The sequence below is a fragment of the Melozone crissalis genome, unplaced genomic scaffold (assembly GCF_028551555.1).
Source record: "Melozone crissalis strain CALT ecotype California unplaced genomic scaffold, PUWL_Pcris_2 ptg000006l_1, whole genome shotgun sequence".
NCBI lineage: Eukaryota > Metazoa > Chordata > Aves > Passeriformes > Passerellidae > Melozone > Melozone crissalis.
In genome coordinates this window covers 44,512,959-44,536,288 of record NW_026535784.1, presented here as the reverse complement: position 1 = coordinate 44,536,288, position 23,330 = coordinate 44,512,959, and the positions used below count along the sequence as shown (strand labels likewise).

At 40.3% G+C, this 23,330-nt stretch overlaps 2 protein-coding genes across 4 annotated transcripts in view; one reads left to right on the top strand and one right to left on the bottom strand.

Annotated features, from left to right (window-relative positions):
• Positions 1–23,330, bottom strand: part of TSPAN5 (tetraspanin 5) — a 244,698-nt gene that overhangs the window by 63,811 nt on the left and 157,557 nt on the right. The window lies entirely within an intron of this gene.
• Positions 4,606–23,330, top strand: part of RAP1GDS1 (Rap1 GTPase-GDP dissociation stimulator 1) — a 90,659-nt gene continuing 71,934 nt past the window's right edge. For 2 of the 3 annotated variants that reach the window (XM_054295976.1, XM_054295975.1), the window contains exon 1: positions 4,606–4,732. In XM_054295976.1, the coding sequence (XP_054151951.1) occupies positions 4,729–4,732 (4 nt within the window). In that variant the 5' untranslated portion in view covers positions 4,606–4,728. The remainder of the gene's footprint in view (positions 4,733–23,330) is intronic. The other variant, XM_054295977.1, reaches the window with a different exon arrangement.

The following is a 23,330-nucleotide window of genomic DNA, read 5'->3' as shown; positions in this document are numbered from 1 at the left end:
CTGAACCCTACTGAGATTTAGTCAGATCCAGCTATCTGCCATCACTGAGAAACAGCAATCACCTACCCAAGACACCTGCACACCTCGATGCTAGTTAGGTGAGATTTACAGAGAGAAGTCCAGCTGGCAAACCACCTCCATAGTGAAGGGAAAGGCAAATATTGGCAAGGCCCCTTCCAATCTCACCTGGAAGCAAAGTCCTTCCCAAGCCCAGATCTTGTGACTAGGTCGCTCAAAGAGACTTCAAACAGACACAATAATCTTAGAACAGTTTTCCCCTCCAGTTGCTCTCCTAGCTCTTCTTAAGGTTTGTAGAAAAGGCCATAACAAATATAAAGCTCTAACAAGATAACAAAATACAATACACTGTCCACTTTAATTTGAGAGCAAGGAAGAAGAAAGTCCTTTTTGACTATGCAGGAAATTTTTTTCAGCTCTAAAGCGTGAGTCAAGCCTACACCTACTGTAACTTTGCAAGTTATGAATGGCATTATACCATTTTTACTGTCCCTAATACACATGGAAACAAAGTAATTGAAAAAAAGCCCCAAATTTTTAGGCCAGAAAAGTTTACTGCAGTCTTACAGTATAACACACAGTACATACAACTCATACAGATTTTTTTTTCTTCAAACAGATTTAAGCATTGTTTTTTTCAAAAGTTTGGCATTAAAAAACCAATTCATTTCTCAAATTTCATTTTCCAAGGCCAGCCACTGTCGCATTTAAATTGCACTTAGAGATAGAAAACGTACCTGTCACAGCATCTGGTACAGGTGAGACAGCCACAATACACAAAGTATCACCATACAATTCCAGAAAGCTTCAACCCATAGACAGCAACATCATGCCACTTCAGAAGGCTGTAAGCATCTGCCCTTCTTGTTCTTCAGCCCAACCTTTTATACCCTCCTGTTGATGCCATGCACCTGTGTGCCCTCTGTTCCCTTTGGTGATGGGTCAGTGCCCCTGGGCACTCCATGGCTCATTGCTGTCAGTGCTGCTCACCTGCTGCTCACAGCTGCACCCATGGGGATGAGGCTGGACACAGACCCACCACAATCACCACAGACTGTGTGTACCTACAGGTACCTTTTTCAAATTTCAACTTACCAGAAAGTCTTTATCGTGAACACTTACACAGTAGATATGGGAACATGAATGAGTTATCATAGAAAAAAGTTAAGGTGTTCACTTCTCAATCAATAACTGATCTTATCCCATGGACCATGTGAGGCAGTTTACCTTCAGGGAGAAGGTTGCCAGCCAGTTGCCAGTACTTTGGGAGTACTCTTCCTTCCCTCTGCACACTTTTATTGTCTCCCTATTCACATACCACAGGAAGCTCTCATGAAGTATTTTGGCCTATTTTCCATATGCAAGCTTACAGATAGCCCTGCACCATTTTGACCTCTAGTTTTACAAAAACTGAGATTTCTCAGGATGACAGGATTCAAAAGGTTGCCTGTGTCTCTAACAGAAGTAAAGTGCTACCCACACTTTTGCTTTCTTTGCCCTTCATTACTGAACAAGCTGTGACAGCCCATTCCCATCAGATGATGGGACTTCCACTAAATTACAGTAGCATATCATATTTCCTTATGTATTTGAGTATCCCAGCATGCTCCTGTTGCTCACGTAGCCTTCTGGCATCCATACAGAGGCAGTTTAACATATATTCCTTACATGCACCCTTGTGCCAAGTTAAATGATATAACTTATGCAAGAAGATTTTCAAGGAGATGTGCTGAGAATTTGAAATTGATGCAAGATCTGAGAAAGAGCATTCATGAAGTGGTAAGCACTGGAAGGTCACTTGTTCAAAGAAAATTTTCCATTTCCTTGCAGGACATCAGACATAGTCAATGTTTGGGAGTGCAGAGAAAGCACTTATTAATAATTTCCTAAATAACTTCCTAATTTCTGTAGTCTACAACTCAATTTTCACAGCTGTGTTAGAAGTACAGAAAGAAAAGCAGTGATAAGCTGTTCTAAAGGATATTTTTATGAACCAATTTGTCAGTCTTTCCCCCGCTGCTGAAATTAAACTTCTGAAATCCACAGAATACAATTGTACCGTTTCCTTCTCAATTTCTACTGCAAACCTCACCAGTAACACAATACATTGTCTCTAGTTGCCTGTTTTTCTCAAAAACCTGGGTTTTAATTAATTTTCTTTTCATGAATACATCAGGAGCATCCTAATTTCATTGATTTTTATGATATGTTCTCACAGGTATCACTGGACCACACTTTGCAGGTGCTGATCACCTTTAAAAAAAATCAGCAAACTGATTTTGTGTCTTATCTTCTATACATATGTTATCTAAGCCTAAGGGCCCAAAACTCTTCTATATAGTCTTTTGGTGATGGACATTCCTCTCATGAGGATTCCTCTCCCTTTTGAACTATTCCATGTGTAACCATACATGCAGGATTCTTGCATTCAACTGTAAGAATGGCAGGACTTGGAGGGTTTTTTTTAACAACACTCCTTTTTTCCTGTTGTAATCTTGTACCTAATTAAGGGATTGACAAAAATCGAGTCATCAGCTTGTTTGGAGCTTTCTCTTTCTGTTCTAGAATTAATAAGCATTCAGTCAAAAGAACAAAAGATCTCCCTAGTTTTGCATGATTCTTTTCGAGCCACTGAAACTAATTATAATCAAAGACATTTTATAGTCTCGTTCTGGCAGTTTTTGAAAGCAGAATTCTTTATAAGTCACTGCCCTCAAAATCCTTTCCTGAAGCAGGCAATAGTCCTACCTTTCTGGGTCTTGCAAAGGTATACGTGTGCATTTCAGGTAGGACATGTAAGTAAACTAGAGAAACCTGAGCATTTTGGTGTTTCTCCAATTTAGCCTACATGGGATTTATCTCACATGAAATAATATGTGGAATATGTCTTCCATGACCCCTCAAAGACAGATCATTAAGCAGAGAATTTCACTGCCTTTTTCCCCAGACAAGTAGAGGAGACATTTGGGACACAGTTATAAAGCCAAAGCAAAATTTATTGCTGAGTGAAAGAAATAAGGAGGTAAAAACATAGGACAAAGATGAATTTCAAACAGGGTTTGAAAATAGAGGAAAGCAGAGAAAAAATAATACAGCTTTTCACCACTTAGACTCATTTAAGAAACCTGTGGTTTTTTGAAGTACTGAATTAGATAAACCCTGCAGTTAAAAACCCAACATGTTCTGGTTTGAATTTCCTGCAGTCTCAGTGCAAAGAAAACAGTAACAAAACTGGTTGTGTTGTCCAGCTTTAGAAACCATACTAATTTTCAGTATCAGTTGATCGTAAATTTACATATCTTCAGCATCAAGTTCTGCATACTGGGACAGTGGTTAACCCTGCTGAAGTCAATTACAAAATTCTGCTATGTCCTAAGGAAAGAGGTGGTGAATCATAGGGCTGCAGCAAAGTAAATGGATAAACCCCAACATGTTCAGTCTGGACTCTGCAGAAAGACTGATGAATTATTCTTTGCTTGTCACATCACACTGCCCTTTTACAGGCATGAAAGCTCCTGGGACGTGTTCCAGAGAGGAAATCCCTGGCAGCTGCTGACTGCTGGTGAGAGGGACTACTGGTGTCACTTGTGAAGCCACTGTGGGGCATGATTCAACTAAAACTTTTTGTTTGCATCACTCATCAGAATTGTCCCTAGCCTATCCATTTCTACACGGCAACAAACCCCTATTTTCATGCTCTGTGGTCCTACTCTATTTAACCATACTTAAGGATTTACTCAGGTAAGACCTGAATAATGAATACATGACCATGAAAAGATTTGGAAAATGCCACAAAAGCGACTCAATTCAACATCTCCTTTCCCCTCAAATGTTTTCCATGAAAATGCAATGAGAACTGTAACAGCAAACAGTTCTTTATTGTTCCTTATTTTACAAATACTGAACTCGAGGGCAGAAAGGAATAGGGACCAACGAACAGAGACATTCGTTTTCTTGTTAAAAATGCCTTCCACACAGATCTACCTCGTGCCCTTCAGTTTTGGGTGTAAAGCCTGGCATGTTGGTTCAGCAAAACGTGCAGCACTAGGACATCACCTACAGCTTCCTCTATTGATCCTTTTCCTCATAAAAACCACCTCAAAAAAAATCCCCTTATACATCCAGCGTAATCTCCTCCTTCTTGGAAAACGCTCCTCCTTTGAGTCCGTATCATTAAATATGAACTTTAAAACGGCGGCGAGCGCCGTGTTTAAACCACCCCACGTTCCTCGCGGACCGAGGAGCTGCGCACAGCGACGGCTGTGCGGGGATGTGGTGCACCCCGCCGCGCCCGCTCTCCCTCCATCCCCGGCAGCCGCCCCCGGGACCCAGCGGCGGCCCCACCCCAGCCCCTGTAACAAAGGAGGCCCGAGGGGCGGCAGCCGCCGCTGGGAGCGGTCCCGCCCCGCCGCCGCCTCCTCCCCAGCCGGGGGCGCTGCCGCGGGCCCCGCGCCGCCTCCTCTCTCCCTGCACGGCTCCCGCCCTTCCCCGGCGGCAGCGGCGGCTCGGTGCGGCCAGGCTGTCGGGCGGGGTGTCTCCCGGCCGTGCCCGGATGTGCTGCCCTGACTCATAGCCCGCCGCACGCAGGCTCCGCGCCGCGCCTCGCTCCGCGCACACGCCTCCCGCGCCTCCCTCCGCGCCGGCGGAGAGGCGGCGGCTGCAGGAGCAGCAGCAGCAGCAGCAGGAGGCGGAGGAGGCCGCGGCGGCACCATGGGTAAGTCGCCCCAGCTCCGCGCTGTGGAGCCCCTGCCGCCGCCCCTCTGCCCCCGGAGGCCGCCGCCCTCTCGTCTCCGGCGGGCGGGAAGAGGCGGCCGGTGCAACTTTGCTATCGGCCGCGTCCCTCGCAGCGCCGGGGAGGAGGCTCGGGGCTCTGCCGAGCCCCCTCGGTTCCCCCGGCGCTGCCGCGGCCGTTGCCCGGCCCCTGCGGCGCAAAGTTTCCGCGGCTGCCGATGCGCTGCCGCCGCCCGCCGGCTGCGCCCAGCCCGGGCAGCTCCGCACGGCACTCGCGGAGCCGGGGCTGCGTTCGGGGTTAGGGGAAAGAGCAACTCCCCGGGTGCCAAGGGGGGCTCAGAGCAAGGAGTTATGTAAGGCACCCCCAGGACGCTTTCCCAGTTACTGTTTGCGTAATGGAGATAAGTTGGGGTAGTACGCTTAGATTGTTTTATAATCTCTGCTCATTGTTTGAGGAAGACAAGGGTCCTCCTATTTCTCCGTCTTTTAGAGCGTGAATCGTGTCTAGAAATGCAGCCATGTTACCTCTCCCTTTTTTGTCTTAAGATTATAAATTAAGTAGTTTCACGCTGATTGACACTTGTATGGAGTGCCCAACAAATGCTACACGAGACCGGGAAGCACGGTATTTGGGTTTTCGTAACAGAGCTGCTGGTGAATTTCTCTTGCCTTCTCCACCTCATTCTCTTGCACAAAGCTACATCTCTCCAGGTATGAAACAGCTACCATAAAACAGATTTTCCAGAAATCTGGCTGTAATGTAGATCCTAGGGATGGGTAGGAGGTCCCCACGTTGAGCTGCCAGAGACCCAGCCAGTCTGCCAGACGTGATGGTGGGATCAGGATGCAGGTCCATAGGGCGAGGAACTATGGTTCACAACCAGGCTAAGGAGGTGGCAGCTCCTGAACTCGGCTCGGGGATTTGACATCAGCACTTCCTGTGGCCTTAGATATATCAGTAGTTTCTTTGCAGATCACATTCATCTTTCACTTTTAACTAGAAGTTTCTGTGGAAGGAAGCTGTTGCTCTGCCTCGATTTTTCTGGTTGTGAAATGAGGTTAAATACTTATTTAACTCCTGTAAAGCAGAAGAAAACCTTTGGAGAATCACTCAAACTAGAAGCTGCCAGGGTCAGATGTGAGGAATAACTGTCAGATTTCATCAGAGATAGGTTAAACTCGAACAATGTAGTGAAGATCTCTTTTTCATGAGGGTTGAAAAGGCAAAATACCAAAATTTAGTTTGCCTATGCTTCTGGTCTCCATTCACAAAGACTACTAGTCTCCTCATTCTGGTCAAAGTCTAGCTATTTTGGCTTTCAAAAATAGTGACTTCAGGGTACCAGCTAAAACCTGCTCAGAAAAGCTGGTGCAGGATGAGCACATCACTCCTTTTTGGAGGAAACTACACTTCAGTTTCAGGCACGTTTGTAAACAGCTTGAGAATCTGCTACTAAATCTTGCTGCTAAAGTAAGAGTAGTTATAATTATTTTCAGGAAGACTGAAATAACTTGGCTGTTATTTCAGCACTTGTCCATAACTGCCCAGAGAGATTGCTTGTGAAAACACTGAGGAAGGGTTTTTTGGGGCTTTTTCTATTCTTCACATATCAGGGTCTGATTCTGCTGTCTCTAAAATCAAAGCAAACTGTAAGTAGCCTCTGCAGCAGCTCTTGTGAGCAGCAAAGATTGAAATCAGTTTCACCTTGGCTGACAACTGTAGTGACTTTAAATGTCTAAGATCTATGTTTACACAGCCAAAGCAGTAGATTCCCTCCTTCAGGTTATAACTTTCTTTTTGGTAACACATAGCATAAAAGCTGAAAATCCTTAGAATTAAATCAAGGAGGAATTTGCGCTTCCAATGGCTTTTATACCTTCCAGAAATCATGCTCAACAAACAAGTGCTTGTGGCAAAGAGTGCAGTGATATCTTAGATTTAAACATACAGTCTTTTCAGTATGTATGCAGGCTGACATAGTATTAACTGGTTTCTATACTAAGATATAACATGGAAGCCCAAGCAAATTTCAAGTCAAATCAAAAGATTTCTGTAGTTAAAAATACTTGTTATGCATACATGGATCTGCCTTTTCTTTACTCTTTAAGTCTTCTGCTATACTGTTTCCATGTGTGCGTTCCTCTGAAGACATTACCATGGCAGTTGTTTCCTCCGGGAGGTTGCTCTTTCCTCTCAGTAACATGGGCTCTTTCCAGAATTGTAACTTCTGTTGCTTGCATTTATAGTTTGTAAAGCTGTATCTGAGTAGAGTTTGAACACTATTCAACTTCTGACTTTGAGAGGTAGGTGGCCTTAAGTAGACCTGGCAGTGGAGAACTTATAATACTTTAAGTGACATGTGCACCACCACTACTTTATTTCTGTTGTTACTAAAACACAAGGCTTTTACTTTTCAGTTACTTATGTAACTGCAGTTCACCATGAACGGTCCCTTTCCTCAGTCAGTTCTTGGTTTTAACCTCAAAAAACACAACTGGTAAACTCATACAATCACACTGTATCCCAGAAAATCTTTCCAATTTAGAGCAGTGACCTATGGTGGTTATTGTAAGCAGGCTGCAATTATTCCTCAGATGTAAATTAATGAAATAAAAATTAGGAGCTCTGTTACAATTTAACCACTCAGCAGTGATCCATTGAGCCCGGAAGATGGAAAAACACCACATATGAGAGTTTGTATGCAGAATACAAGTACAGGATACAGTTGTTTTCATGTCACTTATCACTTTGTTTGAAGTGTCAGTTACAGTCTGTAATAGTGAAAGCTCATAAAAACATTCTTCCATTTTGAGAGCCCTGGTCTTGTTAGCAGGAAATGGAAGGCAGCCTCTGCTCAGACATAGGTGTTCACTTGGGCTACAAACTGCATATTCAGCCTGCTAGGCTCAGTGACAAAACATGTAAGATCCCCAGTCTATAATGTAGATGGATTTGTTTTAGTACTGTCCACTTAGTTATCAGAACAAAGATTTATATTACTGCTCTCCTCCCAGATATACTCAATTTTCCCTCCCCCTTTCCCTGAAGAATTAGCACGTGCAGCCAGCCTCGTCATTGTGGAACACTACATTGAAACTGAGTCACCGAGCAGGGTGTAACAAACCATTGCCTATCTTCAAGGTGATGGTTCATGAAATAGAGGAGGCAGGAGGATGTAAAGCTTGAGGTGTGGCTGTGTCCAGTATTGCTTTTGGGAAGATAGAGTAGACCAACCTGATTTTGATCAAAAAAATGTAATCAGTAGCTTCAGATGAGACAAATAAAAATTAATGGGAAAAAGTCTTCCACCTTGGGCTCTTTTGCTAGTTTTCTTTTATGAAATGTGAATCTGACAAGATTTATGTCAATTGCACAAAAAGATAATTTGTACTTCTTTTAAAGTTTTTGCTAAAACAATGAGACTTCTAATACCACCACCAGCATATTACTTCTAGCCAGCCAGAATACACCAGTTTAAGCAAGTTTAAAGGGTTGTTAGAATTCTTGAAAAAAATGAGGCTGCTTTTGGTAAAAGTCTTCTCTTTAAAACATAAACAGAGAAGAAGCTGCTTTTAGACTGCATCTCTTGCTTCAGTAAGAGCACACCTTGAAGTGTGCTTTTAAAGCAGCCAGAAAGGTTAGGTTACTTCTGACTGACCTTCCTCAATGAATAACTCTTCCTGTGATCAGGCCAATATTTGTGTTCTTCTGTTACTGTGTGAGACTGAAACCAACCAATTTTGTCTTTAGCTTTAGGTTAAAGGCTTCATTCACAAGTATGTTTCCTGAGAACAGAAGATTCAGAATTAGTTTCAGAAGCCTGTGAGGAACGCCTGGCTTTCTGTAGCATCAAACTGAAAGAGGAAAGGGCAGAAGAACAGCTGAAACCTGAAGGAAACAAAAGCCGTAATAATGGAAATGAGAAAGCTACAAAGACAAGAATAGAAGAGAACAGAAATCCCTTAAGGGAAATGCATGAAGGGAGAGAAATACTAGAACTAAAGATGGATGAATAGAGCAACAGAGGACAGAAATAGGAGGAAGAAAGAAGGAAGTCTACTCTCTGTCCTTCCCCACAATATAAAGACAATAGCTAGGATAATGTAAAAAAAATCAGATAACTATTACTTTCTTGGCTTTTTTTTTTTAATGGTACCAATTGTATGCTGCTGACAGTGCTTGAGAAGAGCCATTATAGTTTTCCATCATTCTCAAGTAAAGCTGAATTATTTCTGGAAGTTCTCAGAATTTACTTATATATAAATAGGTAAAACAAAAAGAAGAGACCAGCATAAACAAGTATTTGTTCAAAAGAGAGTGAAAATAATGTCATTACTGTTTGACAGGAGAGAAGACTATGGAGATTGTTCTGTGGCATCTGTCAAGGAGGTTGGTTATTATTCCTTCTTAACTCTGTCACAGGATGAAGTTCATGTTTTAGGATAACAAAGGGACATTAGATGGTGACCTAGTTACTTATGTAAGAGAAAACCCACTTTTCACTGCTGACTGGTCCACCTGGGTCTGTTCACATGCTGTGCTGGGTAAAATGAGCATTCCTGCTGCCTTGATACTGTCGAAGGCATTAAGTTTTAGATGCTAACTTGTTTCCAGATTAAAATAGATTAGGAACTACATCTAAGCTTCTGGAAATTAGGTTCTTGAAATGTTAATATGTGTTCTCCAGCTAATGGAGAAGTTTTTCTAATGGCAGTGTGATTTTAATTAGACAAGGAGCTTTTCCTACTAAAGGATTTTAAAAGTAGCAGCTTTCACTGCAAGGACAATCTCCCAGGGCCACTTCTTGTTAAATATGGTATAGAAATTTTTTTCTATTTACAGATTTTATTATAATGGCAACCAAATGAAATTTGTTTTGGTAGAGTAAAATGGTAGTTAAAAGCTATGTATTTCTGAATAACTAAAGGTTCCTTTTAGTGCAGAAACATAGCTGATGTGTATTAGAATTTATGTGTGCTCCAGATATGCCTAATTGAATTTGTAAACCCTCTGGAACAAGTGGCTGTGGTTCAAGGAGCCTCAAAGCTGTGCACAGAGCCTGGCGACGTTTGTTCAGCCTGAGAACGGCACAGCTCTGGCTTAGGGAGCTTTGAAGTTGTGCAGACACCCTGGTGATCTCATATGGTTCTTAAGCTATAGTTCAAGTAGATTACAAAATTGGCAGATGCCCAGAAGAATTTGTCAAATCTATAAACCAGATAACTGCTGTTCATTTTATCTCCAGGTAGAGGACAGAATTTAATGCATGAAGCTTTGGGACTTGCAAATAATTACAGCATGCCTTAACTGTACAAGTGTAAGTGTGCACAGGCAAGGCATGTGTCTTAGAAATATCTCTGACCTGAAGCATTTTCAGATACAGCTCCACAAATTATGATAAGAAATGTCAGGGAAAAAATTTGTGTATGTCTGAAGTAGTTGAAGTTAAGAGTATGCATAAACTGACAGCATGGATGAATGTATGAAGTTGTGTTAAACTTTGCAGTTTAAAATAAATTAAATGCTTTCATGATTTCCATTTCTAGGTCAGACAAATGTATTATAAAAATTGCACTTACACATTTAAAAATCAGGGGAAATAAAAATTTTTTTAAATCACACTCTTGCAAAGAAAATATTTTTAGTGGTCTACTTCAACAGTAGGTCCCATTTCCTTCACATTTAACAGCTCGTACAAACTTACTGCCTCCTAGTTGTACATTATAGGAACATCTGAGGCATTTATCAGTTCTGAGCTTTTATCAAAATACTGAGCTATTCACTGTGTTAGCAATAACCCAGCGAGGTTCATGGAAGTTAATCAGTGTTTGAATTCATCAGTCAGTTCCATCCACTGATACTTACCAGTCAGACACAATGGTTTTGAACACATATACAAAATTTATGTATAATTTAAAATTTTTGTTGACCCTTCCTATCAGTTGACTTCAGTTTGACAAGTCTTTTCAGTATCTGATTAAATCCAGTTAATCAAGTACTTAAATTCACATGGTTAATAGCAGCCTTTCAGTTTTCCTGTGTATGCTCTGCAAATGTATTTGGGAGTAAGACTGGACAGAGAGATGGAGCCTGAGAAGACTGGGATTGAAGGAGGAAAGCAGCTAAGCATTATAGGATGGATGATGTGATGAGGATTGAACAAAACCCTTTAGAAATTTGTCAGGGCTGCCATTGAGCCTGTGGGAAACAGACCTGTGCTTGGGAGACCTGGGGAGGTGACAGCTCAGCATCTCGTGGTAGTCTTGAGTCCTTATTTCCACTGTCAGCTGCCTGTACATTTATGGTCTTCATGATGTACTAGCATGGAGCATCAAGGCACAAAACCTGGAGGTGAAAATCCTGTCCTTATTGCCTTCTTTATCTTTCAGTAATTGCCTTTACCTCTAGAATACATCTGTGCAGAAAGAACACCATGTACAACGGGGTACTCACCTTCCTCTCATCCTGTCTTCTGTACATTAGAGGATTACACTTAGAAGAGAGCTCTCATACTCAGCGCTTGACAAACTCTGCTTTACCCCTTTTGCCCTTAATTATACCCAGGCTGGGAACTAAAATTGTATGATATGGATTAATTCTGTGAATGGGAACTGAAAATGCTGCCAGCCTAGATCTTTTACATAAATATCAAAATCAGACAAACCTGAACATCTTCAAGTCTTGGTAATCTCTAGGGTGAGTGAAATGTTTGGCTGGGGAGCTCTGCCTATTGCTGAGGGTGCCTTGCTCTCCAGCAGCTGGGATTTCCTCTTGGGAGCATATTTAGAAATGCTTCCTGTCTTTGATGTTAGATATGACAGTCCCAGTGACTTTAATTAGACTATTTTAACTTTCCTAGCATTAAATGCAACCTTACAAGCACATGCCACTATTTACAGGACCAGTAACTTACCTTTTCCTTGCTTTAGCCTTGCTAAGTTCATTCCCATATCCCTTTCCTGTGGAGAAATTCCATCATGTTCACTGTCAATAGCACCCAGTACCCTGCAGGCAAAGCTTGAGTTCAGTACTGCCAAATAGCTGCTTTTGCTATATGAAGGCTTTGGAATGATTCCTTAAATCAAAATGCTCTTTTATCTTGACAGCAGGAACAAAGCATGTGAAGAGAAAAGGGTTTTAAAACCAAAGCAGGATTGTACACATCTTTCTTATCTAAATCTTCCCTGTCCACAGAATGTTTAACTTACCCCTCCTGGGCCTTTGGAGGAACCGACTGAAGTCGGTCTTCTGAGCCTGCTCTATTGGTGATAGCATCTTCTGTATCTGACCACTTCCTTCTGCAGTCCTTCATGTGTGCTCTGGGCATCACTGGATCGCTGGCCATGGTAGAACTCTGTTGTTTAAATACCTGAGACACCCTGCCTGAACTGCCTGAGCAAGTGAAGAGGAAATGCAGTGTGTGACCCTCAAGAGGAGTGGCAGCAGCAGTGTAACAGTTACGAGGCACTTTCGTACTTACTGCTCTCTCTTTTTTTCCTTCTCCCTCAAGTGACTGGGAGCCACAATTTTTCCTCCTTCCTCTTCCTTGCTTGTGTTGAATGATTTTAGGATCAGGGTGTTGTTCTGTGGGAGGAAAAAAAGGACAACCAGAACAGAGAAGCAGTCTGTGAACACGTTTGTTGTAAAAATGTCTGGTACAAGCAAATGAATTTAGAAATCCACTAATACACTATAAAAATACAAATTTGCTCTCATCCTGCAAAGCTTGTCAGGCTTTCTTACCCGTTTCTCTGCAAAGCTCAGGGAGAACATATAGACATGCTGGCTCCTGCCATATGGAATTACAGGAAAAGCAGGGAAGCATTGGTGATTGAGAGAAAGGAGGAAATTGTATGTAAGGAGATGCTGGCAGGAATCAAGCAGGTTTTGGGGGCAAGAGAGTTGGCTTTTTTTTAAAGCTTTTGCAATGAAAATCCCATCACCCATTTACAGCAAGATAGTGCCTCAGCCAAATCAAAGATAGTAATCAATTTATGTGCAGTAGTGCCCGAAATACAGTGTACACTTTCCAGGCAGAGCCCACCTATCTCCATCTGATGTTACAATGTATTTATTCAGTTCTTTTCTAGTTTGCCTAATACTCTTTTGGTTCTCTTTGTACTCTCTTTTCACAGCTTTCCTATTCCTTCAGACTTCTTTATTTCATTGCCCAATTTTCAATATTGTCTGCTCCCAGTTAGCTATTCTTTTCTATCTTCCCTTCCATCTCACATTCTCTCCTCATCAGGTTCTTTCTTTATTAGTTAAACCCATGACAGCTTCTTTTACCATATACCCTTTTCACCATCTTTGTTAGGAAAAGAATTGAAAAACTGGTGCTCAGCTTTGTAATTTCAAGACTTTTGAAGTGGTTTGGGTTTGGTTTTTGTTTGTTTTTTTTTTTTAATGTTCTTTTCTTTGGTTAAATATCAAGTTATTTACAACTGGCTTAAAATCATGCTTCAGTTCTGCCTAACGTACAATAGGTACATTATATAAAAGAAAGCCCACACTGAGCACCACTGAAGTCATTGGGCTCCTGCTTTTTTCACTTGTCTGTGCTACAGCTTCAACTGTCCAGTTTTGGTGAAAGTATGTGAAGTGGCAGGGTCATTCCACCCTTTCATGGCATAGTAATATTGGCTCCCCAGCTGATGCAGCTGGGAGAGGAATGCAGACATTGGACTGATTCTGACCATCAGAAGCACTTTTTTCTAGGAACTTTCTGTTCCTAGAAATGCTGCTATACTAATGCATAGCCTCTTAAGGAACTTGCTAAATGAAGAAAGAGCTGTATTTGATGATAGAGAAAACTATTTGGTAAACTTGATTTTTCTTTCAAATTGGTGGAATTATGTAGTTTATATAATTTGTTATATCAAAGAAGAATCAATTTAATGTGGAGATCATCATGTTAGAACATCCTTCTGTAAAAGGAACAGTAAGCACAGTACCCTAAGCTATTAATTTACATACAGTGACCTTTGTTCTATCTTGTAGCAGCATAGAGAAAATTCTGCACTTCCAGAATGAAATTCACTTTGTAGCCATTAGGTGATGGCTTCTGATGTTTTCTGATATTCCCAGAAAATGTTAGGAATTTCTCCTTGCAAGATGTTATGCTTCTAATCACACATACATTAGTCTGGACTCATACTTCTCCAAAGGCAAGAATGGTGGAAACAAACAAAAAGCAATTCAGTCGAATTTTTGGAATGCAGCTTCATCCCAGACATCATCTGAAGTGTCTGCTTACCTTTATGAAGGTCATAACTTCTCCCTGTACAAGGTATCACAGTTCTTTTTTCTGCTGTTGAGAACAAGGTAGAATTTGAGACTTCTCCCACAGTCTCTGGAAGAAACTGGCAGAGTTCTCTTGTGAACATAAAATTTGAGTTCAGTGCATGCACCCAGCTCAAAACAGATGGCTGGAGAGAGAAATGCCCTAGATAATCCAGCACTTCAGTTAAGCAAGGGGTGGCTTGTTTTATGTTTTCTTTTTTTTTTCTTTAAATTTATATTAAACAGGCTTTAAAAAGCAACAGCTGTGCACTACTGGATTGGTTTTAGCCTACTTTTAGCTCTTCCACTTCTGAACAGTTTTTTGTACCTCAGCGATCACAATAGTGAGTTATCTCTTGGAAGTGAGCATACCTAGCAACTACTTAAACTACTTTATTTCTAAAATCAGAAGTTGTTATCAACAAAACAGCATCTTTGGCTGTACATAAAGAACTTCTGGATTTTTGAAAGCTGGTCAATAGGCACATTTAAAAAATGACTTCGTTTTGGCAGGTTTTTTGAAACAAGGCTTTTCTGCTTGACCCTTTCTAATTTTTAAAAAATATGTAGATGAGCCTATTGTTTTTTTCCCATCACCAGAAGTTTATTTTTTACAATCTGAAAAGAGCTGAGGAGCCTGCTTCCAGAGTAAGATTAGACTGTCTTTGGGCAGACATGTAAATCTGAGACCAAGGAGTACATGTCAAAATTGAAAACTCAGAAATTCTTGCAAGCCCCTGATTTTTAAATTTCTTTTAGCTCTCTGACTTCTGGCAAAAGCAGCTTTATAATAAAAAGGCCTCTTCTGAGCTGGGTCACAATTTGGAATGAAAATATTTATGTTTTAACAATATTTGTTTTAACACTCACTTGTCAGCATCTCCAAGAACAACCAGAGTGGGGCTTTGATGTCCATTGTGGTGTTGTGTTTATGTAACAGATTCTGTACCACTCAGGCTTTGATCATGTAGCACGTGTTGGTGTTGGATTTTGGTTAAGTTCTAACATTCCAAGGCTCTGTTCAAGTTTAGAAGCCCAGTTTTGCTTGTTTAGGTGAGCATACTATTCTGCTCTGTGTCTGAGGAACTAATTTGTTCCCAGAATTCAGCATATCATCTGAATCTTTTCATTCTAGATGCTTCTGCTGCTTCATCTAATGTAATCTAAGGGTAATACAAAACCATCAGGCAAAAAAACCTGTGGTTGCTTTGACATGAAAGATCTGCATGCTCAATACAGGCATTGAGGCATTCATTTAATGAAAGTAAAACTTACATTCAGTGCTGAGACATGACTTCTTTGAATTGAGTACAGAAAACTCTATCAAATGACAGGTTTCCATGTGTGTTGTGGGCTCAAGTGACGCTGTATTGCAGTGCCTTACATGACCTGGTTGCAGAGCATTTAGAAAAGGTAATCTGTTGAAACCAGCTTTGCTGCTGAAACCTCAGTGTAGTCAGATTATAGCCTCAGTTCCCCATTGCCCTGTATTATGTATAAAGACTGCAGATTTGATTTAAGACGGTATTTGGGCCCAAATTGTAGCTTTTGTATTCTGCTTGAGCATATATGACCATAGGATAATGGGTAATTAAGTGATGCATAATAAAACTATGCCCATAGTGCCTTTATATTTGAGATGACTTGTCAAAGTTTCATGTTTAAATACTCATCATGGTTTAGTAGAATTATTGACTTTATGATCTACAGACAGAGGGTTTTGGGGTTTTTTTGCAGTGACTCACATCTGTGAAAGCCAGAAAAAGTTGCAGCTGTTTAGTACCCTGGAGAATTTGTGGCACAGGGGAATTAGTTGTATTCTCAAATGACAAGCCAGTTCAGTGTATCATGTTGTCAGATAAAGATGAGAAAATCTGACTTCTCATGTATTAGAGAGAAAATGTAGACATGCCAGCAAAGAGTGACAAACAGTTGCTGAAAGGATAAGAGAACTCAGCTCTGTCTTAAAAAAAATTCCTCTGAAGAGGTATCTATAAGCATTAATTCATCTAAATAACCTTTTACTTGCAAGAGTGTTTAATTGTGCAAAAAATGAAGCAGGTAAATAAAACCAAGCTTAAATTTAGCCCACTCAAATCTGTTTCTATAAAAAAGGGGAAACAACAAGACCAAGAGAGTGGATTGTAAAAAGTTGTCTTCCTTTCTACTCCCATTCTCATGCAGGATTTAAAGTTAACATATTGCATAAGGTTGTGATTGACCCAGATGGGGAAATAGAAATTAAGTGAAAACTAGATTTTTTACCTTGAACTCTGAAATGTGAAAGTAAACAAGTAACCTAAAAAGGCAGGTCATGCAAAAGAAATATTGATTTGATACATGTGAAAACATTTGTTCCTAAAATGTGGTTTTCTAATGGGACATTCCATCATGAACAGAGATTTCAAGGTGCAACATGTGCCACAATGACAGCTAGAGGTTAACTCAGCATTTTCAAAGGCTTATGTTCAGACCAAAACTCCTTATTCACTTCAAAATATAAAGTTTCTAGATATTATTTCATTATATATGCATCGCCTCCTAACAGTTAATAAGCTCTGAGGTTCCAACTGCTTGCTTTAATAGAAAAATTGAGAGTTAATATACTTTTGCAGCTCTACTAGCAAACAGTTCAAAAAACAGTCTCTGTGGTACTTGTGTTCCATTTGTGTCATGTATACTGTCATCTCACAAATTCCGTGGGAATATTTTAAAACCTAAATTCACATTTTTAATGCCTTCTTTTTCTCTTCAAAGATATAAATAATTAATACTCTTTCCTCAATATTGAAATGTTGTAACAGAAATCAAGCCTCATTCAAACTCCTTTTATTTTGCCTTTATAACTGGAGACCCCAGTAAAAGGGAGTCTGTCTTCCCTGTTCTTCACAGTTATGCTCACACCATGGAATAATATGAAGGACTTACCAAGTCAAGCTAATTTTATATCCCAGTCACCATGTTGTTTTTTCCTAGTAGTAAGACTTAGCTTGCATGGTATTTCACAATCACAGTCTATCTTCATATATATGAGAGTTCAAGAAGTACCAAAACTGCATACACTGTTGAGTAAATATCATAACAAATGAATTATAATAAAAATATTCTAAAATTAACATATTGTTTGCAAGTGAAATGAAATAATTTTAGGTGTAAAAGGAGTAATTTTTACTTGTGTTTGAGATCTTTTCTTCATGAGCCCCAAACTGCTACCTGTTTTGTAAAGCAAAAGAGTACTTAACCTGTTTGGAAAGAAAAGGAAAACATTTATTAAATGAAAGTTAGATAGCAGGACTAGTCAGATGATGATTTTCCAATCAGTGCTCTGCTAATTTTTAGAAGGACTAAGCAGTTACATTTGTGACACAACAAGACTTAGGCATACCTGCATGTCCTACCTGGAGACTCTGCAGTAGGAACAGTGAAAGTGTTTCGAGATGAAATTTGAAACAGGTTCATGGAATCATAGACCAAATACCTAACCACAACTTGGGAGAATTTTGAGGTGGTTGAACCAGGTCACCTATGATTTTGTGCAGCTACTGCTTGAAACCTCTGTAGTTTCTGTAACATCCCTTCAGGTTGTTCCAGGCTTCCCCCTTAGCCTCCTCTTTGCCAGACTACAGAGGCCCACAAGCTGTTACACATCATGAGTTGTGAGAACATGACCATTTTGATAGTTCTGCCCAGTTTTGCAGTGTCCTTTATCTGGGACATACAGACCCAGACATAGAATTGTGGGAGACACAAATCCCTGCAGGCATCAAGCAGAGCCTCAATGTGCTGGTCATGCTCCAGATGTAACATGTAACAGTTTGCTTTGTTTACTTGGGAACATGCTGCTGCCTCATGTTTTACTTGGCATCCCTGTAACCCCTGGGTCTTTACAGCATTGTGTTCCCAGCCTGCCCTGGTGCTTGGTGCTACAGCTGCAGAACTTGACACTTACCTGTGTTGAACTTCAGGAGACTTCTCTTGATCCAGTCCCCAGGTTTTTGGACAGTGCCTCTGGACTCCTCTTTGGTGTGCCAGTTGTTTCTCCAAATTCAGTGTTGTTTGCAAAGATTACAAATGTGTATCTGCCTTTAGGCTATAGGGGTTTCAAGCACAAACTGCATACTCAAAATCTGCTGTTCAGCCAGTTGAATAGGGCTGGCAGATTTATGTTTGACTTCTTGATAGTATGCAAAGCAATGACGAGCCCTTCATAAGTGTGACTCCAGGAAAATTAAAGTTTATTTATTATTTATAAAATACAAACCCTATTTATTTATTAAGAATAGTTAAAGTCTGTATACTTGAAAAATTGCCTAGGAGTGTTTGTCAGTTACTACAAGTAACTGTGCCTTGTACTGACCGCAGTTACAATTAAGCACAAGTTAATGCAAGTGGATAGAGGATGGCAAACTTTTGTCTGTACACACCCACCAGGCTTAATTCTGCAAAATCACATGGGGATGAACATGGAATATAAAGACGTAGCCTAAATAGGATTTCAGCTCTTTCTGTGCTACATTACTTATTTAGCTGATGAGAAATGCATTCAGATTGACTTGCAGCAGCAGTTAATGGGAAACTGATGGATCCAGCTCTCCCAGCCATTCTCACATTCTCATGAAAGTCCTACTGAGCTCCCACCCTGTCTACATGTTGTTGATGTAATCTTTTTGGATTTTAGTACAGCTTTCAGTGCTTTTCTTTGATTCTATGACATGACCATGTTCTTTTCCAGATAAGCAGGGGAGAGTGCATACCTTGAGCCTTCTTTGACATGAAATATGATGTTCTAGAACATGTACTTACAAGCTCTCTTGAGTCCAGCACTTCAGTCATATCCACACTCTGTCTGTCGAGGCCATATCTGTATTAATTAGAGAGATAAAAGCCTCTACACAAATTAGGTTCATTTATTCCAACACATTGTGCTTTTACTTGTGTAATATTACTAATGTACTTTTTTAGCTTTGGTAATAAATTTTTGGCAACCTGAAGGAAAAGGAAGCTTTTCCAAGATAGCTAGATCTATCCTTGCAAAGTTACTTGGTAGCATCCTCCAGTTTTTATCCTTCTAGAGCAACTATGATGTTGACTGTAGGACAATCAAAAGTTCTGCTCAACTAGATCAGAGGATAGTTCCTTTTGACAGAAGCATTTAATACTTCTCTAGTGGGACATAACTGGACTATTTTTCGAGAAGACAAACTTCAGTCTAAAAGGGTGATGCTGACCAGATGTGTTTCTTGGGATATTTTAGATTTTTCAGCACTACTAGTTTTTAGTTCCCTCTCTCTGGGCTTTCCTGTACCCTTTTCTATGCAGGAGTCTGGCCCTGGTTACATGTGACAGTGCTGATGTGGAGTGGGGGAGTGCTTAGTCAGAGAAGGTCTGATGCCTAGAAGGAGCTAAGCGTGTCCTTGTGTTGAATTTAGACAGATTTGAAATTATCAGCAGTAACCAAACTACTGTTTGTTGTGCCCAGCTGCTTGGCTCAAAGGGACCTGAGGAAGGAGAAAGACTTTATATCTTGTTCTTATAGCTGAATGATCAACTTTCCTGATAAATGCTGCTTTAAGGATCAATTGCTTACTGTATTAATTAATAACATTTAGTAACATTCCATATTATGCTTTTATGTGTTAATATAATGGAAAGTAAGAATATTTCACCTGCTGATATTCTTTTAAATTTTTATTCTTATATGCAGCTTCTGGGAGTAAATAGGATATGGCCAGCAACAAAGCTGCTTTGCTCTGTGCCTGCTGATACAGAAACATCCTTTTCGTTTATTCATTTCATTAAAATATCAGCATAGCTGCAGTAGTTAAAATTGACAACAGCTTTGGGTTTAAGCATATTCTACACATTTACTCCATGAAATGTCTCTAAGCTTTACCCTGTAAAGTGTGACACCTTCTGAACTATTGTTTTCTCTACTTCCCCTTTCTTCCTCTTTCAAAGGAATTATAATAGCAACCAAAAAGATGCAGGAGAAAGAAAACCACAAAACTTACTAGGAGAGAGATTCTTTTCTCAACTGTGGTCCCTTTGTGGCTGGCATCTGTGGGAGTTATAGACGCTGAACAAGAGGAATTTCCTTGGTGTAAACACTCTAAACAGAGAGTATATAAAGAACTGTGCTGTTCCTTAATGTTGGTGCAAGATGCAAGTGGAGGATGGCCTAGGGCACATTGGTGATGTTTTTCAGACTACTGACCTACCATTGCAAAGATTTTTAGTGCCTCTTGACTTGACTGGTCCATAAATAAGTGCACTCAGTTATGCCAAAGGCTGCCACATCCTTGTGACATGCTGGAGCTAGTCAGGAATTGCCTCAAAAATCATGCTGCGTTTTGACTTCTGTTGTTTGTGTCTTCCTTCTGAAGTATCCCTGCTTCTTTCCTTCCTATTGGCAAAAGGACTGGCAGCTGATCAGTAGCTCAGTCCTCCTAAGAGTTTGTATAAAATAAATGCCATGAATATCCTGGAATACTGTAGTGGCAGTTTCTCCATAGATGCCTGGTTAGGGGCAGACTGCATTTCACATATGCTCTGAATTTTAGGTGCTGGTTTCCAATGTGGCATTTAGAAACCTGAGCCAAGAGTTCTGGCTGTGTAAATAAAAAGTGCTTGGAGAGTCCAGAAGAGGATGAACTTCCAAACTCAGCAGGAAATCACCCTTAATTAATATGCATGCCATTTTCTGATCAGCATGATTTCTGCCTTAAGCCCAGGGCTTGAAATTATTTCTTAGAGCTGGATGCCTGCATGTTTTCTAAGGAAGTTTGAAACCTTTTTTCTTTTCAAATGTGAATGGAGGAAGAGGCACAAGTGGGTTACCAACTTTGCCTTCTTTGGGACAGGCACATCTTTATGCAAGGAAGAGCTCCAAAAGTCAAAGCTTTTTTTCTGCCTGAAATTAAAGCTGTACCCTCAAACTGACCAGGATATAAGACCCAATAGTGATGTGTGTTCCTACTGTGTTAAATAAGGCATATTTTTTAAAGGTGAAGGGTTTTAGTTGCAGCACTTTTTTGCGTGACTACTAATTTTTTATGCAATGGCAATGACTGTTTAATATACAATTATAGAATTGGTTGGGTTGGAAGGGACATCAAAGGTCATCTAGTCCCAAGCCCTCTGCAATGAGCAGGGACACTTTTCACTAGAACAGGCTGCTCAAGCCCCATCCAATATAAAATATGTCTCAACATAAGAAATGAAAGGTATTTCTGTCCTCACATGAAAAATACAAAAATTTGAGTATGTTTTGGAGAAATTTTTATTAAATCCCTTCAGGTAGAGGATAGCATTTGGTTTATTTTCATGTTCACACTAATGTGCAAAAGGTACTTTCAAATTGTTGCCATGTGCTTTGTGTTGGATTCTTTCTCCTAAGAATTCCTCTGTTGCCTGTGTTTACAGGACACGTTGGAAGCAGGGCCTAGAAGAGCCATACCCTCAGAGATACCAGTAAGAGTAATATATGAATTTGGTTAATAAGCTGCCTGAGAGAACTAAGAGAGTTCTGGATCTGGGTATAAGCCAAATGCATTGGTACTTAAAAGGAAAAGTAATATTTCTCCAGAATCTGGTGTCTGATAAAAGAGTCGATGGGAGGTAGGCTTCCTCCAGTCATCTCTGCATATAAACTTGATGCTTTTTTCTTCCCCTGTGATTTAAGGATCAGTCAAGATCTTCATGGTCAGCAAAGGAATAAACGTTTCTAAGAGTACAGTGGGCATTCTTCATTTGGGGACATAGCATGTGCAACTGTATCAAGTTGTCACAGATCCTTGCATCCCTTGTGAAATGTATCCCAAGGACTTGTTTGTACTTCCCATCTGCCCTTCATCTTTGAGACCTGCAGACTGTGTGCAGAACCTGACCCCTTTCAGTTTCTGTCAATATGACTCTTTACCTAGTCTAAGAGCTGGTTATTAAGCAGAGAAAGCAAAGCACTCCTCCACTTTGCACACAGTCAGACCCTGCTTGTGGGGGAAGCAAATGACTTGCAATTTAATCTAGTGAATGGCATTTTGCAGAAATTTTTCATCTTTAAAAGTTACATTTCTTTTTGAAAAGAAGTCTTGTTTGCCTTTTTTTATTAGGCCTCCTGTAAATATGTATCTCTAGGGAGCTTTTCACTTGTTTTTGGGATGTTGCCCAAACACAGTTGATTGAATGGGGGATTAATAGCTTAATTAAGAGTCCTGAGATTTAAGACATAGGAAGTAGCCCTCTCTTTCTGAGATTTTTTCCCCCTGGTTTGTGCTGTCAGATTTTCTCTCTCCAAAACCATATTTTCAGTGCATACCTATTGCATCATCTCACTCATTCAAATACTCATCACAGTTTTTTGAAGCAATACTTGAGAACCGTAACAATTGGATTGTGATTTATCCAGCTGTGCCCATGTACTGTAATGTGCTGCATCAGAACATCAGTATCATGTTTACTGCATTGTCACTCTTGTATGAATTTTACTAAATAAAGCTCTTGAAGGCTGGGCAGAGGTTAATGATCACTTGTAACTACAGCAGCCATGCAGAATACTAGTGGGTTTTGTGAAAATTTTTGTGTCAAACAGGGTTATATTGAGTAGTTTGTGCACCATTTTAATTTTGCCATCAGATTCCATAGTTTTGTGTCAGTCTTACATGAAGACTCAATTGAATACTTTTCCTTTAGAGAGGATCTGAGCTGATCCCATCACTGCAGTGTTTTTATTGATGCTCTACATCCTATGCATTCCTAGGTGTAAATAAATAACTGCATTAATAGGCAGCTATTTATCACTAGAGGGATTAACCACAGATGCCTGCTAATCTTAATAAGACCAGGTTTAAAGCTATGCATGATAGATATAAAAGCAAGCTAAAAACTCTAGAGGTACACTTTGTCCCTAAAAGCTTATAGACAAATGATGCTGACAATGTAGCCTTCAATTTGTGATATGTGGGCACCTCAGTCTGCCTGCAAAGTGCATATGGTTGATTTCAGGCCATTTTAGTAATTTTTACTAAACTGCTGAATTGGACGATTAGTGCCATTTCACCAGCCAAGAAGCAGGGATTTCCAAAACTGACTTAATTTCCTCTTTATTCTTCACTGACATTAGAGAATACTAAAAGCCGTTTTCTCCAAGGCATGAGAAGTCTGTCACATATCTATTGGCCCTTCTGTGGTCAAAGGGAATTTCTTAGTTACAGGTCTTAACAGTTGAGTGTTTAGGTAGAAAGGTGCATTTTTATTTGCTAGTCTTTCTCTCGGATTTTCTCCTTGGGACAAAAATGCTTTG